Source organism: Ambystoma mexicanum, chromosome 12 (assembly GCF_040938575.1).
Source record: "Ambystoma mexicanum isolate Mex_15411 chromosome 12, UKY_AmexF1_1, whole genome shotgun sequence".
NCBI lineage: Eukaryota > Metazoa > Chordata > Amphibia > Caudata > Ambystomatidae > Ambystoma > Ambystoma mexicanum.
In genome coordinates, this window is record NC_090936.1 from 360,402,974 (window position 1) to 360,418,442 (window position 15,469).

Consider the following 15,469-nt stretch of genomic DNA (forward strand, 5'->3'; position numbering starts at 1 on the left):
AGTGTAAAATCACATCCAGAGAATAATAGTACTTGTTAGTAAATGTATTAAGAAGTAAACCACATGCACGAGATATGTAAATTAGGAATGAACCTGGCGCGAACCCTAGCCCAGTACATGATTAACTCGTAAGAGGCTGGACATTGTTACGAAGAAACTGTATAAATATGCTGATGTCCAGCTAGCAATTCCTGTTCACTGCTCACATTGAACCTGCTGGTGGTCTCTGTGAAGTACTGACGGCCAAATACCTATTTGTGTACTTTGTTTTGTAAACTGTTCAGTGTTGCAATAAAGATTCTGGGAATCTTTACAAGCCCGTGTTGGTGTGTTTCTCTTTGCCTGGTGTAAAAGCCTTAATATTGTATTTTCTGATTCCACAACGTGACTCTGATACGCAGCAGGGTCGTTTTCCCGAACATCCTCCAGCAAAAGTTCACAGGCAAGCTGATGAGGAGCACGAGCCAAGTGAGAGCATTTACTTTCAAAAACAAAAACGTTTAACAGTTTTGAACTTGAGACGCCATATTGACAAAGCCAAACAATGTAAAATAAAAAACATCAATAACAAATAAACGTTATAGGACACACTAAGTGTCCCTGTTCAACAGTGGCTCCAACCACCCAACCGCCTCCTTGTGGTCTGAAGTGGATTTATCTCCATCAGACAGGGTGAGCGTTAATACATTATTCCTATTTAGGAAAGCCTTCACCCCAGCAAGCCTGGCCTTCTCTTTAGCCTCCTTAAAAGATTTCCGTATGGCTAAAGTCTCTTTGGTAAAATCAGGATAGAGGAAAATCTGTTTCCCTTTATAGTAGGCTTTACCCTTCCTCCTTGCCAACCTGAGCACTTCTTCTTTGATCCTTCTGTAAGTGAAGGAAATGAGGATCTGTCTGCATTTTGGTCCATCCTTTCTGCCAACCCTATAAGCATTATCCAGATCACCCAAAACAGCCTGATCATAGTGAAAGGAGGCCTTTAAAATGTCCAAAACTAGCTTCATCAAGTCCTCTGAAACATCCTCCTCAACACCAACCAGCCTCAGATTCCTAGCTCTGACTTTCAAATCTAGTTCAAGATTGTTGTCCTTTCCTTTCTGAACTTCATCCTTCAGGCTGTTATAAGCCCTGAAACTGCCAGCCATCTCAGAAGTAATGGTTGCAGATCCACTTCCCAAGGCTGATACCGGCAATCCAACTGTGACACCTTCAAGGAAACATCCTCCATAGTAGATTTGACATCACTCACATCCTCCACAACTTTTCCAAGATCCTGGGCCATCTTCAGCAACAATGAATATATATCCTGTGTGCTAGGTGTCTCCTCCATCCCTGAAGCAGATTTTGATTTCTTAGGAACTGGATTTTCAGCTAAATCAATTTTCTTTTTAGAGTTCATAATCACCATCAATCATAAAAGGGAGAGGGTCAGGAGCAACAGGATAATGCTGCTGCCTCTGCCACCTGCATTCAGGAATCCCCAATTGATCGTAGACTTATTTTAGCATATTGTATTTGCAATAGGGCCCTGGAGCATATAACACATACTATCCTGTAATGTCCTCAGAGTCAAAGGCCATGTGATGACAATTCGTGTCATGTAATCAGGCTGGTATGTCACTTACGCTACCCCTGCATTTTCTTATATTGACGCCCCTACAGGCAGAACCCAAATACCTAATAACTATTTTATAAAAGGATATGATAATGTCATAAAAGCCATCTTGTGTTAACTGAGACACAATATGTTTGAAATAATTAACTTTGTTTTTGTGTTCTTGATTAGATATGAGGAAGAGTTTGCAATGCGACAGAAGCTTCAGGAGCAGCTTTGGGAATGCAAAGACCAGCTGCAGTATGAAAAGGACCTACATTTAAAGGTAAAACGCAAGAGTTGCTAGAAAAATCTCAGATGTATTTTCATGTTCATGAACTGTCAATTCCTACTGGGCAACACGACTGGAAAAGACTGACCAAGAGAAGAAAAAAGGGTGGACACACCCTTCCCCACACCATAGTGCTGGCATGAATTAGTGCTGTGACGTGCCTCGGGCTATAATTAACGCCTTCTGCCCCTGTAGATGGCTACTGAGGCCAGATAACCCTCAGATGCTTAGGGAATGATACTCTTATCCGTCCCCAGCTACTTGCGGCTGGCCGTAGACCATGGTTGGAGACCACATGCCCAAAGAATTAATGGACATAAAATGATATTTCAATGTGAAAATATTTTTGTCAACCATATTGTTTCTTTACTGATGAACAGGCCATGGTAGTGAGCGATTTGTTTCGGGGTTTGGTGTCTATGTCAGTTTCGGGTACTTGTTATGGTTTCTGAATGGGTCAGGCCTAATTCGACTTGTGATTGGATGTGATTATTTTGCAATACATTGTTATCCTTTTATTCTAAAAAAAATGAACAGTTTGTGGGTAAACAGTTAGAGTTGCTCTATTAATTCGTGTAGATAGGAAAATGAACAGTTTGTGGGTAAACAGTTAGAGTTGCTCTATTAATTCGTGTAGATAGGAGTTCAGCGTATGACGGCCTTCGATTTTGTGAAAATTGTACAGTGATAGAATCCTTCAAGACAACACATTGTGCAGCATATGATCTGAAAAGTGTTTATAACCGTTTTGAAAATCCAAACGTTGTATGAGCACAATATATGCAGTAAAAATGAAATACATAAAGGCATAGCAAATTAGTTGTTATCTTAAGACATATCTCTGATGTAGACAGAATGATATTTTTCAATTAAAGTTAATCTAGTCATGGTAATGACTAATTCTCATGATCTTGCCAGTCCCAATTGCAGGTGTTAACAATGCTTCAGATAGCAGGCTTTCGTCTGCAGCCACACTTATACATGACTACATGACTTTATGCATGTCAGATGCTCGAGTTATTCATTTTAGTTTCCGACTCCTGGCTTCTTGCTTTTGCCCCAAGGACGAACACATATCATTCAGGGAACCTTGACTTCAATTATAGGATACTATACACAGACTTCAAAAAGCAAAATAAAGATTTTAATGCTGGCCAATCTACTTGAGTGAAAGATCCCCATGAAAGTCCTCTGTGATATTCCAATTAGCAGAGAAGTTTTTGAGCTCTAACTTTGCTCCTGACTTCCAAGGAGAATGATGATCCAAAGAATCATCAAAGGGATGACATCCTGTCCTCCCTCTCGTCCTCTCCTCCTCCTTCTTCCTATACTCCTTCCTACACCTCTGGCCTTCCTGTGGCCGCCTCTCCTCCTCCCTTCTCTTCCTTTCCTTTGGTCACCCCTGACAAGGTTTCTAAACAAGTCTGATCTATGAAAGTCTCGTCAAAACAGGTTCTTCCATGTTCCTCCAAAACCATCAAGGACCCCTCGCTCCATCCTTGGTTGACTTCTGCAACCACTCTTTTGCCACTGGAACCTTCCTTTCCCCCCTGAAGCACTCCTGTGTGCACCCTCTTCTTAGGAAACCCTCAGCCGAACCCCCCCTGTCCGGCTAACTATCTCCCGATCTCCATTATTCCTTTTCTGGGCAAACTCTTGGAAAAACTGGCCATCTCATAGCTTAACTTTCACACTGAATCTGTTAGTTGTCTCCATGACCATCAGTCTGGCTTCAGAGCGGCCAGAAGCACGGAAACTGCTCTCCTGAACATCCGTGAAGACTTGCTCACAACCCTTGGCACTAACCATCCTTCTGTCCTCATTCTCCTCAATCTCTCTTCTGCTTTTGATACTGTCAACCATGCTGTCCAGCTCAACTGGATCCGTGATAACCTGGGTATCACTGATCAGGCCCTGGCTTGGCAGACCTCCTTTCTCTGTGACCGACCCTCCCAGGCACAACTTGGGTACTTCCTCTCCTCTTTCTCTCTCTCTACCTGTGGTGGTCCCCAGGGGTCTAACCTTTCTCCATGGCTGTTCAACCAATACCTGCCACCCCTCACCCACCTGCATAGCTGCTCTCTGTTCCAACTTTCAGTGCTATGCGACTGACACTCAGCTCACTATCAGGCTCCCCTCAGCTGCCTCTTCTCCCTCTCTCATCCCGGATTGTCTGTCCGCAAACCAGGAGTGGTGTGCCGCCAATGATCTCTACCTTAATGCCAGTAAGATAGAGATCCTCCTCATCGGCACGCCTGCACCTTCCTTTCCTCTCACTCTCTGTCTGCCCACTTTGGGCCCTCCTCCTACTCCTACCTGTGAGGCTAAGAACCTCAGTGTCATCTTTGACTCCACGCTCTCCTTCTCTCCTCACATCTCTGATGTCTCTAAGAAGTCTAACTACCAGCTGCACCTCCTCAGAGGTATTCTTCCCTTCGTCACTTTCCTCCAGGAGCTCACTGTCCCCAGTGCTCTGGTTCTCTCTAGTCACGACTACTGCAACATCCTCTTTCTAAATCTACCTGCCTCTTCTCTCCGTCCTCTACAACTCATCCAGAACAGGGCTGCAAGACTTGTTCTTGGCCTCAAGCCCAGGATTCCTATCTCTGCAGCAATTAAATCTAGTCATTGGCTCCCAGTGGCTGCAAGGATCAAGTTCAAGAACCTCTGCATTGCCAACAAGGCTTTCTGGGGCCTGGGACTGCAAAACCGGCAACACTCTCTACCAAAATATCTTCCTACTCAAGCTCTTTGCTCCTCCTCCTCCAATTCCTAGAGGGTCATTCGCTTCTCCAAGCAAGTAGTTGGGGGTAGATCTCTTTTTTTCGGCTGGTGCCTCCCTCTGGAACAGCCTCCTTTCCTCTCTGAAACTTGAGCAGAACCATTTCTGGTTCCGGAAGCACCGCAAGACCTTCCTCTTTGCTCCTGCCTTCTCTCTCTCCAGCTCCCCTGCTGATCTCCTGCACGTTACATGCACGGGTCACCTAGTAACCCTCCAAACTCTGGCCCAGGACCCTGCCTGTCTAGGTGCATATCCCCACTGCCTCTTGGCACCCCCTGCACTTGTGGTCTATATATGTAACCCTACAGTCCCCTCTCCTGCACATCAGACACATGTTGTCTGCCTCCCAACACATGCACTTGCCACCTGTTGGCTGCACTACTGCTGTGTTCCTGTTCTCCATGTGCTGCACTTGTCCATCCTCCTGCTCCCCCCGCCCCTGGCACATCTCCCCTCCCCGCCACCCTGTGCTTGCACATTCTGAATGTCACTAGGCCTAGTAATATCGTTGTTTTTTTCCTCCCTCTTTTTCCCCTCCCTTGCCTTGTCACGCTTTGAAACACTTTTGTATAGACGCGGTATAAATGCCATATCATATATCATAACTGCGAAACACAGGATACAGTCTTGTTGATGAGTTAAAGGGTCCCACACCTCCAGCAAGATGTGTTAAGGGAGAGATTGTTTGAGTGTGCTCAGGCAAACCTCGGCCTGTCCATCAGCCATTAGGGACCCCAAAGCGACAAATTGCCTGGACATTGTGCTGCGACTGAGTGTGATACCCATTGTGAGTGGTTTATTTCTTTTCATTTTTCTGATTTACTGATCTACTGTGCTTATGTGTGGTTGGCTCTTCCATCAGTCCTCAAACATGGCAAATTCCGTTTTCCAAATCCTTCTGTTAATGAAAATAATCTAGATGTTCATGCCAATAAACAACTGACTGAAATTCTAGCCCCAACACTTCATCAAAACAAAAAAGCACGGGCCAAGCCAACAGTTTTGACTTTTGTGTAGGCATAGGACAAATACTTCCAACATTTCATAATGGTACTACCTCATCATAAAATTGCAAAAGCTAGAAAATGGGTTTGGTACAAAGGCATATTAGTATCCGGTGAGGGACAATCAGATTGTTACAATCAATCTCATTGGCCCTGCCGGGTCATTACCCGACCGGTTTGGACTTACCTGTGCGAGGGCATCACTGTTCCTTGCCTAACTGTCTCTGGCCATCAAAGAAAGGGAGACAGGACTATGTGTAGTCCCCTCATCCCGATCCATGGCAGCCATTTTCTTTATTTAAACACTTTTTTAAAAAAAATGTAATGGCTGCCATGGAAAGGGAGAAGGGACTATGTGCAGTGCCTTCTCTACAATCCATGGTGGCCATTATTTTCCATGTTTTTCTCGAGTGGACGGTCACAGTGCCGTCCCTCAACTAGAGAAAAAATGCTATTAGTACCCCAGTAACTTGCCAGGGTACTAATAGCAAAACAACCCTCAGAGGGGGGCTTTACCGGTCAGGGAATGCCTCCAGGGCTACGTTAAAGCCCTTGCTTCACTCGGGCTTCTAATCGCCCAAGGGCATTGCCCTACGAGTAATGCCCCCCCTCCTCAGGTTCTGTTGCTTCATTATGGCAGTGCCAGTGAAATGCTGATCTCATGCCAAAATAATAGCCAACTTTTGGCTATGGCAGTTCTTGAACAGGAATCCAGTGCAAGGAACAGGTGCAAGGACTTCAATTTGCTTCTAGATGAAGCCATTACCTTTCAAGGCCACTTAAAATAGCACTGGAATCCCCTTAAAAGAACACATATTGCTTATAAAACAAGTGGCACACTTGGATAATAAATTCTATTAAATCAAGCGCTGGTTTACAGCTGCAAATACCTTTCAGAGAACTGATTATAAATAGCAATGACACTCCCTTAAAAGCAAAGAGCTAGCTCAAAGAGATCTCAGGTTTGTGTGATGTTGGTGGAGAGGGGCAGGTAGCGTGTGGGAATGGCTATAGGGACTAGCATGACCATGAGTAGTCATTGGATGGCCATACAGTCAAATACCATCGACAGACAGTGTGTTCCTCCTCTTATGCCATCACCCTTCTATTTTAAGTCCCAAGCCAGTGGTTTTGGCATATAGGCAGTGTTTAAAGCACCACCTAATAGCCATAAGTAAAAGGGTATAACTGTAAATAATTTCTAAAGCATCTAAGGCATCTTACAATCTATTAGTAATACATTATGTAGCACTGTGATTGATTGGCATGTGCCTCAATACCTTTCCTTGAGTTCCTAATGGAGCTTCATGCTCATTACAAACATTAAGTTCTGTCCTTTGTCGCGAACAAAAGATGCAAAGTCCAAGGAGTTCAATGCAACTCTAATATTTTGATGTCAATCACAGGGCGTAAGGCATACGGCCTACAAGGGCTAACATGGCGATACTCTAACCAAAACAGAATATGTCTTCTCAGTGCAGAAATTAAGGGAAAACATATACCAGTATGGAGGGTGATGGAGTGGTTAAATGCAAGGCTAGGTAAGACCATGGTTCTAAGTTTAAATTCCATAGTTCACAGCAGTTCATGTATGGGCTGTATTGGCCTGACTGGGTCTAACAAAGTCCCTGACAGTTGCTAGGCTTTGAAGAGCCTTCCGGCATGATCAGTGGCGCACATTGGCCTTCCTGACCTGGAAGCTCGAGACCCAGTTGATAGTTGATTTTTTCCCAGTCTGTCCCTGGTGGTTTTTCATGCTGAAGTAACTTTTAACTTGCACTCCATTTGACGGTATGTGAAGGTGAACGTTTTCTCTACTTTCTTCTCACTTTTGTGTCTAATGATCTGGCCTCAACCAGGCTTGGTCCTTTTAGCCCCTTTTCTCTCACCTCTGTGTAGAAACACTAGCCACAAACAAGACAGCAACCATAGTAGGATGTAGGGACGGACCTACCCCAGCTGATAGAGACAGGGACATATTCCCTAATTGGGACTGATTCCCCCTGATGCTTCCTGATTTAACCACTCTTTGTCCTTTTACTGCCCTATTATGCTGCTGTCCTTCTCCTCCTTCTTTTCTTTGATACTTCCCTCCTCCATACCTAACCTCTCACTCCTTGATCTTGTTATCTCCCTCCTCTATCTCCACCCTTCCCCTTATATTTTGTCTTTCCCCTCCTCCATGATCTTTTTTTCTCTTTCTCCATACTGTCAATAGCACTTTCTCCTTTCTATATCCTCACTCTCTGAACATTTTTTTGCTTTGATGACCTTCTTCCAAACTCCCTCACTTTGGTCTAATCCCCACCCTTTTATGCTAAGTCATAAGGAACAATTGGGGCATTAAGGGTTATGTGGAGGAGACTTGTGGCACTGCAGTAACAGTAGCATTTAATTTGTTTGTTAGGGCCACCCCTCCTTTTACTTGGGCGAGTTGTGTGTTATGCTTTTTGTCCACTGTGGTCATGCAGCTCTACGTGGTAAAGCCGCAGAGATGGGGGTATTCATTTTGGAGACAGGCACCTCTGTCATGGAGGCTGTGTGACTTTGCCAAAGTCCCATGTGTTTGCCAGTTGGATTTCCTGCCCAACATTTGCCCCGTTGTCCTCAAGTGGTTCTCTCCGCTCAGCAAACATAGTACCCAAATGTGTAAATTGATGAGCTTGAGCACAATCCCACTCAAATGACATGTTTTCTAGTATTTGTTCCCCGTAAGCACTTCTGCTTCACCTGTGGGCCTGTTGTCCTACAGGCATATGTGATTCTGAGCTTCTGAAGGTTAGTGGCTTATTGGGTAAAGCCAGCAGGTTAGTATTGGGAGGCAGATCAACATGTCATCCATAGCTTCTGCCCCTCCCCCGGCCCAATATCTTAGAGGTGAGAAACGTTATTGATTAAGACAATAGTACCACCCTTATCCCAGGCAGGTACAGCAGGAGATGGACACAATCTGAGTGAAAAATTGGAAGAGTAATAAAACTAACGCTGTGACAATACAGGTGCATGCATTAGACACGAAGCAAACGTGCACTCAAAATGAGGAAGTCATTCATTAGGTAATACATGCATTTATACATGAAGAATATTAACATTGCATCCATAAGACATGAAGAATACTAACATAAGCAATGTATAAGCTGAATGCAACATGAATGACACGTGAATATAGCTCACTAACATATAAACGTAACCACAGCATGCTTCTAATTAAACAATGGGCCTCAAGGCTTCCCGAGAACTCAAAATGCTGAAACCACAGAAATAAAGGTCCGTGCAGAGCTCAGACATGAGCTGACAACAACAGCCAATGTTACCGCAAATTAAGGGAGGGTCGGAACGTTGCAGTGAAAGCACAAGATAGCAATTTGCAGGACGCAAGAAGGATCATTCCAGATTACTAAAATTTTATAAAAGTACAACCAGCCTCTGTAAGCCAGGTGCAGGACAATCATAAGCCGAAGAAACTCCATGAGGAATAATTCAAGAGTGTCGACAGTGGCAAGAGAAAGCATAACACTCACATCAATATTAGCTAAAATCCCAATAAACGAAGGGTGAAATAATTTCAAACATGGTCCCATCACACATGACCAGTAATTGGACAACACTGTCTATTCATTAGCAACAAACACAGATAGGACACTTGCCTTACTTGTTAGAGTTATCCCCAGACACAAGACGCCACACAGGGCCAAATACAAATAGATCACCCAGTCTCATGGCCTAGAAATGAGGGATGGTATTTTCTTTAATTGAAAGGAAAGCAGTCCATGGACCTCTCTCCCCCTGCTTCTGTTGTGTTCATGTCTTGATGACCTGTCAGTTGTCCAAGGTTGGTTACTACGAAGCCAACCAATGAAAACCCCCAATGTTATGCCGCCCATGAAGTAAGGTGCCAGCCAATAACATACTGCAGAGATTATGTAGGTCATTACAATACTGGCGGTAGCCGTGCCGGTATAATAGGTACAGCTGCCGCCGGTATCATTTTTTTCCAGCGCCCTCAAATGGGCAATTACTGAGTCATTACGGCCCTGCCAGACATGGTAATTGCCCATTCGCGGTTGCCGGAGAAAAATGCTCCCCATTCACATTGGGCCCTACACTGGCACCATTCAGAATGGTGCCAGTGCATCCGACATGCTCTGCTCGCGTGTGCCGGTATGCCTGCCAGGTCAGACCTGGTGAGCGGGAAGGCTCCCGCGAGCAGAACCCGTAGTTTGATGGTCCGGTAACAACGGTACTGGCAAGCTTACTGGTACCATTGTTACCGTACCGTCAAACTTATAATGAGGCCCCATGTCTTTATTGAACTTTTATCAATTTAGAAGTTGTCGCAGGAGGAGCCATCAGACATGCGTTACCCAATTAGAAATGTAACCCCAAGATTATAGTATGATGTCAGTTATGACAAATGTTGAATATATAAACCATTGTTATGTATGTAACTGGTGAGAGCGCCAATAATGTTATGCTTCTATGCTGTCCCTGCTTTATTTTGATAAGAAAGTTGTGGTTTGCCTTGAACTTTGTCAATTTCTAGTATTTCTTATTATGTATTGAGTCAGGTCTGAGCTGGCTCCAGAACCTCTCTGTAATTTTGGGCCTTTCCAGGCCCTCTTAACACAAGGGTTGGGGTAGAGACTCCAGGGGATCCCACATATGCTGTCTCTTGGAGTGGGTGGCATCCTCCTGCCCCCCCCGAGTCTCCTTAGACATCTCACACCTGTCTCAGTGTGACTTTGTCATACGCTGGGCTGATTTATTCTCTGACAAAATATGCAGCCTCGTCTTCATCAAAGATTATAACGATAGCGACTAATTATAAAGTGCACAACACAAATAGAAATGGCTCAATGTGCTTAATTGAAATGTTTTTGTATTACCCAGTTTAATGGTGCTGAGTTTATGAAGTGGATGAAAAGTGTGTTGTCTCTGGTGAGATTTGCACATGTGAACTACTGGTCTCTGTGCAGGGACTCACCCCTGTGAGCAAACCAACAGCACAAATAGATACTTACCCTTCTCCACATGACCTTCTCACGAAGATCAAGGGATCCTGGAGATTGCTTTTGGGTCACGGTCTCAGGCTCGTGAGCATGCACCTTCTTCCCAGCACACGGTGGCTCTACTTTGCAGTGCGACTTCCTTTTCTCGCTTTCCTCAAAGTAGGTCCCCTCTGTGGGATTGCAACTTCGACCTGCTGCATGATCACATATTCAGATTTGTATGAATCAATGCAAACTGGGTTTCTTTCAATGGGAAATGTAATATGCTTAGTACATTTATATTTTTAATTGATATTAGAATTATTTGCTTTATTAAATTGAATAAGCTTCCCCCTCGGGAGTAATTAATATCAACAAATACTGAAATGGTTAAAAAGTTAGTTTTCATTTCATTGTTCAACTCTGAACATTTTCACAATGCATGCAAACGAATGCTAAGAACTAATCCTGGATGAACCTCTATGGCCAAAATTCAAAATTGCCCAATTTTCTAACAATTTGGTCAAACCAAATTTTGCAGACCTTCCTTCCAGGTAAAGCCTCATCTCTACAAGCACCGACATCGTTTCAGAGTGCATTGCATAGCTCCTTTTTTTGCATTTGCAGCCCTAACCTTGATGCTCTTCTAAGATGGCCGCCCCACATTGCCTGCTCTGAGCTTCCGTGTTGCCTGGCCTGCTCCCCCTCGCATTGGTTAGCCTTGACTTCTTTAGCCAATTGCAGCAACCGGGAGGTGGGAGCTGCCTGTTGCATCTAAGGCCTGCAATGGGGCCCGTTGGAGTTATTACCACTCTCCCCTCTTTGAAGGAAGTCCTGCTGTCCCGCACTCCTGCATCCTGGCTGCCCATTGCCCCCATTTCGCTCCTTGCTGGCTGGGGTATACTCACTTGTGCATCTCAGGCATTGCACACCTCGGCGCAAGTACACCTTTGATTTCCATCATATCTATTAAACAAATTGCCATTTGAAGACTGTGACTTTGGAGAAAGTCTCATCTCTACAAGCACCAACATCGTTTTGGAGTGCATTGCATACCTCCTTTTTTTTGCATTTGCAGCCCTAACCTTGATGCTCTTCTCAGATGGCCACCCCACATTGCCTGCTCTGAGCTTCCCTGTTGCCTGGCTCGCACCCCCTCCCATTGGTTGGCCTTGACTTCTTTAGCTAATAGCAGTAACGGGGAAGCGGAAGCCGGCCCGTTGCACCTAAGGCCCACAACGAAGGCAATGTCTGCTCCCTGTCCGCTGCCTGGACGGGGGTGGGGTTCTATTGTACACCCTACATGGCCACATGGTGGACGATTTGACCTGCACTCTTTCAGGCCAACTGAATTGATCCGGTGACTTCACTTCCCTGTGGGTTAGGCGCATTTACGAAAATCACTTCTGTCACCTCTGAGTGTCCCTTCCTCACTCTAGCTCACCTGGACTGCCACTCTCTTTACCTTAACTGTGTCCAGCTGTTGCACTGTGTTTTCATTCTGCCCTGCAGATTTCGTTTTTAGCTGTGCCCAGCTGCTGCACTGCGTTTTCATTTTGCCCTGCCAATTTCGAATCTAGCTGTGCCTTGTGGCTGCATTGTGTTTTCATTTTGTACTGCCGATTTTGAATCTAGCTGTGCCTACTGGCTGCATTGTGTTTTCATTTTGTTCTGCCGATTTCAAATCTAGCTCTGCCTAGTGGCTGCATTATGCTTAATTTTGCCCTGCCTATTACGAATCTAAGCGGTGCTCAGCTGCTGCACTGTGTTTTCATTTTGTCCTGCCGATATCAAATCTAGCTGTGTCTAGTGGCTGCATTGTGTTTTCATTTTGTCCTGGTGATTTCGATTTTAGCTGTGCCCAGCAGCTGCATTGTGTTCATTCTGTTCTGCTGTTCTTGTCTTGTTCCGTCTCGTCTCCTTGTACCCCCTTGTTTTCCCCCTTGTCTTCACCCCCCTTTGCTCTACTCTCATTCTCAACCCCCTCTCTCTTTCCTCCTTGCCCTCCTCCACATCACCTATGGTGCTCTCTGTTTCTCCCATCTTCTCCAACTGTTTCCCTATCGACTATCCTGCCCTTCTCACTAAGTCTTGTAGGAAGAAGTTCAAAAAGGATATCCTGGTCCCAAACCCAGGCCTCCCTATTGCTGATACCTACACCAGCGCTTCCTCCAGACAGACCCTCAATGACATCCTCTTTGTCGTTCCTTCGCCAGACCTATGGACTCTTCATATGGTCTCTGTGCTCTCTCCTTACTCTTGCTCTCCCATTAATGGTGGCACCCGGTCGGAGGACCTCCTGGCTTGCTTCCCCTACTCTAAGGTCATCATTAATGTTTACGTCAATGGTACCGTCTTGGTCCAAGGTCCTCAGGCCAACCTCCTCCTCTTTGATAGACACTTCCTGCGTCTCATCAATTTCCTTTCCTCTCCTGCTGCCCCTTCTCTCCCCTCATCAGCTTCCTTACCTCCACCCTCTGCCACTACTCTGGCGCTGTCTTCCTCCTCGGCTACCTTGCCCTCTCCCTCCTACATCTTTTGTTCCCATCAGGCTCATTCTATACCTCCTTAGGGTGTACCTCTGATTTGTACCCCTACACAGAAGTCTTTTAAGGATGGCAACCTTCTCCACATCACCACTCTTAACTCTCCCTCAGCCATCAAACATTCCCCTGACATCTGCCATCTCCTGGAAGAACCCGACCTCGATGTCCTTGGTCTCACCGAAACTTGGTTCACGGGCAGCTCTGTCACAAGCTTTGACACTCCTTCCTGATGGCTACAAGATTCTCTCCGCGCCCAGATCCAACCGTTCCGGTGGGGGTGTAGCCCTGATCTTCCCGGAGTGGATTCCTGCCACTATCATTCCTATGCAGGCCTACTCCTCCTTTGAATGCCTGACCTGTAGGCTTTCTCTCTCCCTGGGCCACTCTCTCACAGTGGCTACTATCTACCTGCCACCTGGTCAGATCTCCGCCTTCCTCTCAGAGTGGGCGGACCTCTCTTCCTCCCTCCTGTCCTCAACCACTCAACTCATCCTCCTTGGAGACTTCAACATCCACCTGGATGCTTCCTGTCATGCCACAGTACTCTTTTGCGACCTTTGTGACTCTCTCTCTCTCTATTCTTCCCTCTGGCCCACTTCACTCTGCAGGGCACACTCTCGATGCTCTGATCTCCTCAGCCCTCCCCCTCTCTAACCCTCCCACCACTCCTCTTTCCTGGAGTGACCATTTTCTCCTTTCCTCTCATCTCATCTCTCTCTTTCTACCGCTCAGTCCAAGCCTACCCCCTTACTGCCTCCCACCTTCTCAGTCATTCGAGCCATGAAGCATGTGTCAGTTGAGGCTTTTGCCGCCTCTTTCTCTCCCACTCCTGCACATCTGGCTGACTCATACCCCGACACGGTCCTCTCCATTCTCCTCTCTGCTATCTCTGATACTCTTGATGTGCTTGCCCCTGTCATGATGATCCGCATGATGCCTAAAGCCAAGTGGAATTCCTGGTACGACTCTGATCTTGTCACCCTTAAACGCAAGTGTAGGGTGGCTGAGAGGAAATGCGTGGCATCTTGTACATCCTCTGACAAACTGGCCTGCAGCCTGCTCCAAAGGCAATACCTACTCTCTGTCACCAACAACAGAGCTCACATCCAATCGCGGGTTTCTTTGGCATCTAATAACCTGACCGAACTCTTCAAAATCTGCAAGGAGCTGGCCAATCCTGCTGCAGTCTCGACCTCTCTGGTCCCCTCCCAGACCCTCTGTCCGGCCCTGGCTTCTCATTTCAACTCTAAAACCCAGGACATCCTGTCCACCCTCTCAGCTTTTCCCTCCTCTCTCGCCAGTCTCTCCTTTTCTTCCGCCCGCCCGCAGCCTCCCTCTCCCTTCTCTGCCTTTCCTCTCTTCTCCCCTGACGATGTTTCTAGACAAGTCCGAACTATGAAAACTTCATCAAAACAGGTTCTTCCCTGTTCTTCAAAAACCATCAAGGACCACATTAACACCCTCGTTCCAGCCTTGGTTGACTTCTGCAACCACTATTTTGCCTCTGGAACCTTCCCCCCCTCTCTGAAGCACTGTCTTATGCACCCCTTCTTAAAAACCCTCAACCCACCCATCCCTTCCGGCTAATTATCGCCCGATCTCTCACTCCTTTCTTGGCTATTTCCCAGCTTAATCTTCGCACTGAATCTTTTGGCTCTCTCCTTGCTCCACCTGCGGTGTTCCCCAAGGGTCTAACCTCTCGCCCTGGTTGTTCAACCAATACATGGCACCTCTCGCCCACCCCATTGCCGCTCTCTGCTCCTACATCCAGTGCTATGCGGATGACACCCAGCTCCCCCTCAGGCTCCCCTCTGTCACCTCGTCTCCTTCTCTCATCCCTGCTTGTCTGTCTGCTATCCAAGAGTGGTGTGCCGCCAATGATCTCTGCCTGAATTGCCAGCAAGACAGAGATTCTCCTCATTGGTACACCTGCACCCCTCTTTCCCTCCACTCTCTGGCCCGCCTCCCTTGACCCACTTCCTGCTCCCACCTGTGAGGCTAGGAAACTCGGGGTTATCTTCGACTCCACACTCTCCTTCTCTCCTCACATATCTGACTTCTCTAAGAAGTCAAACTACCAACTCCACCTCCTCAGAGGTATACTCCCTTTCCTCTCCTTCCCCACGAAGTTCACTGTCTCTAGAGCTCTGGTTCTCTCTAAGCTCGACTACTGTAACAGCCTCCTTCTAAATCTGCCCACCTCTACTCTCCGCCCTCTGCAACTCATCCAGAACAGGACTGCAAGACTTGTCCTTGGCCTCAA

General features: G+C 46.3%; 1 protein-coding gene and 1 long non-coding RNA gene across 3 annotated transcripts in view; one reads left to right on the forward strand and one right to left on the reverse strand.

The window, feature by feature from the left end:
• LMNTD1 (lamin tail domain containing 1) overlaps nt 1–15,469 on the forward strand; it is a 2,112,860-nt gene that overhangs the window by 381,626 nt on the left and 1,715,765 nt on the right. For both annotated transcript variants that reach the window (XM_069628478.1, XM_069628479.1), the window contains exon 5: nt 1,787–1,880. In XM_069628478.1, coding sequence (XP_069484579.1) covers nt 1,787–1,880 — 94 coding nt within the window. The remainder of the gene's footprint in view (nt 1–1,786; nt 1,881–15,469) is intronic.
• The window catches only part of LOC138513536 (uncharacterized), a 539,144-nt gene that overhangs the window by 270,938 nt on the left and 252,737 nt on the right, over nt 1–15,469 (reverse strand). The gene's annotated exons all lie outside the window — the stretch shown is intronic.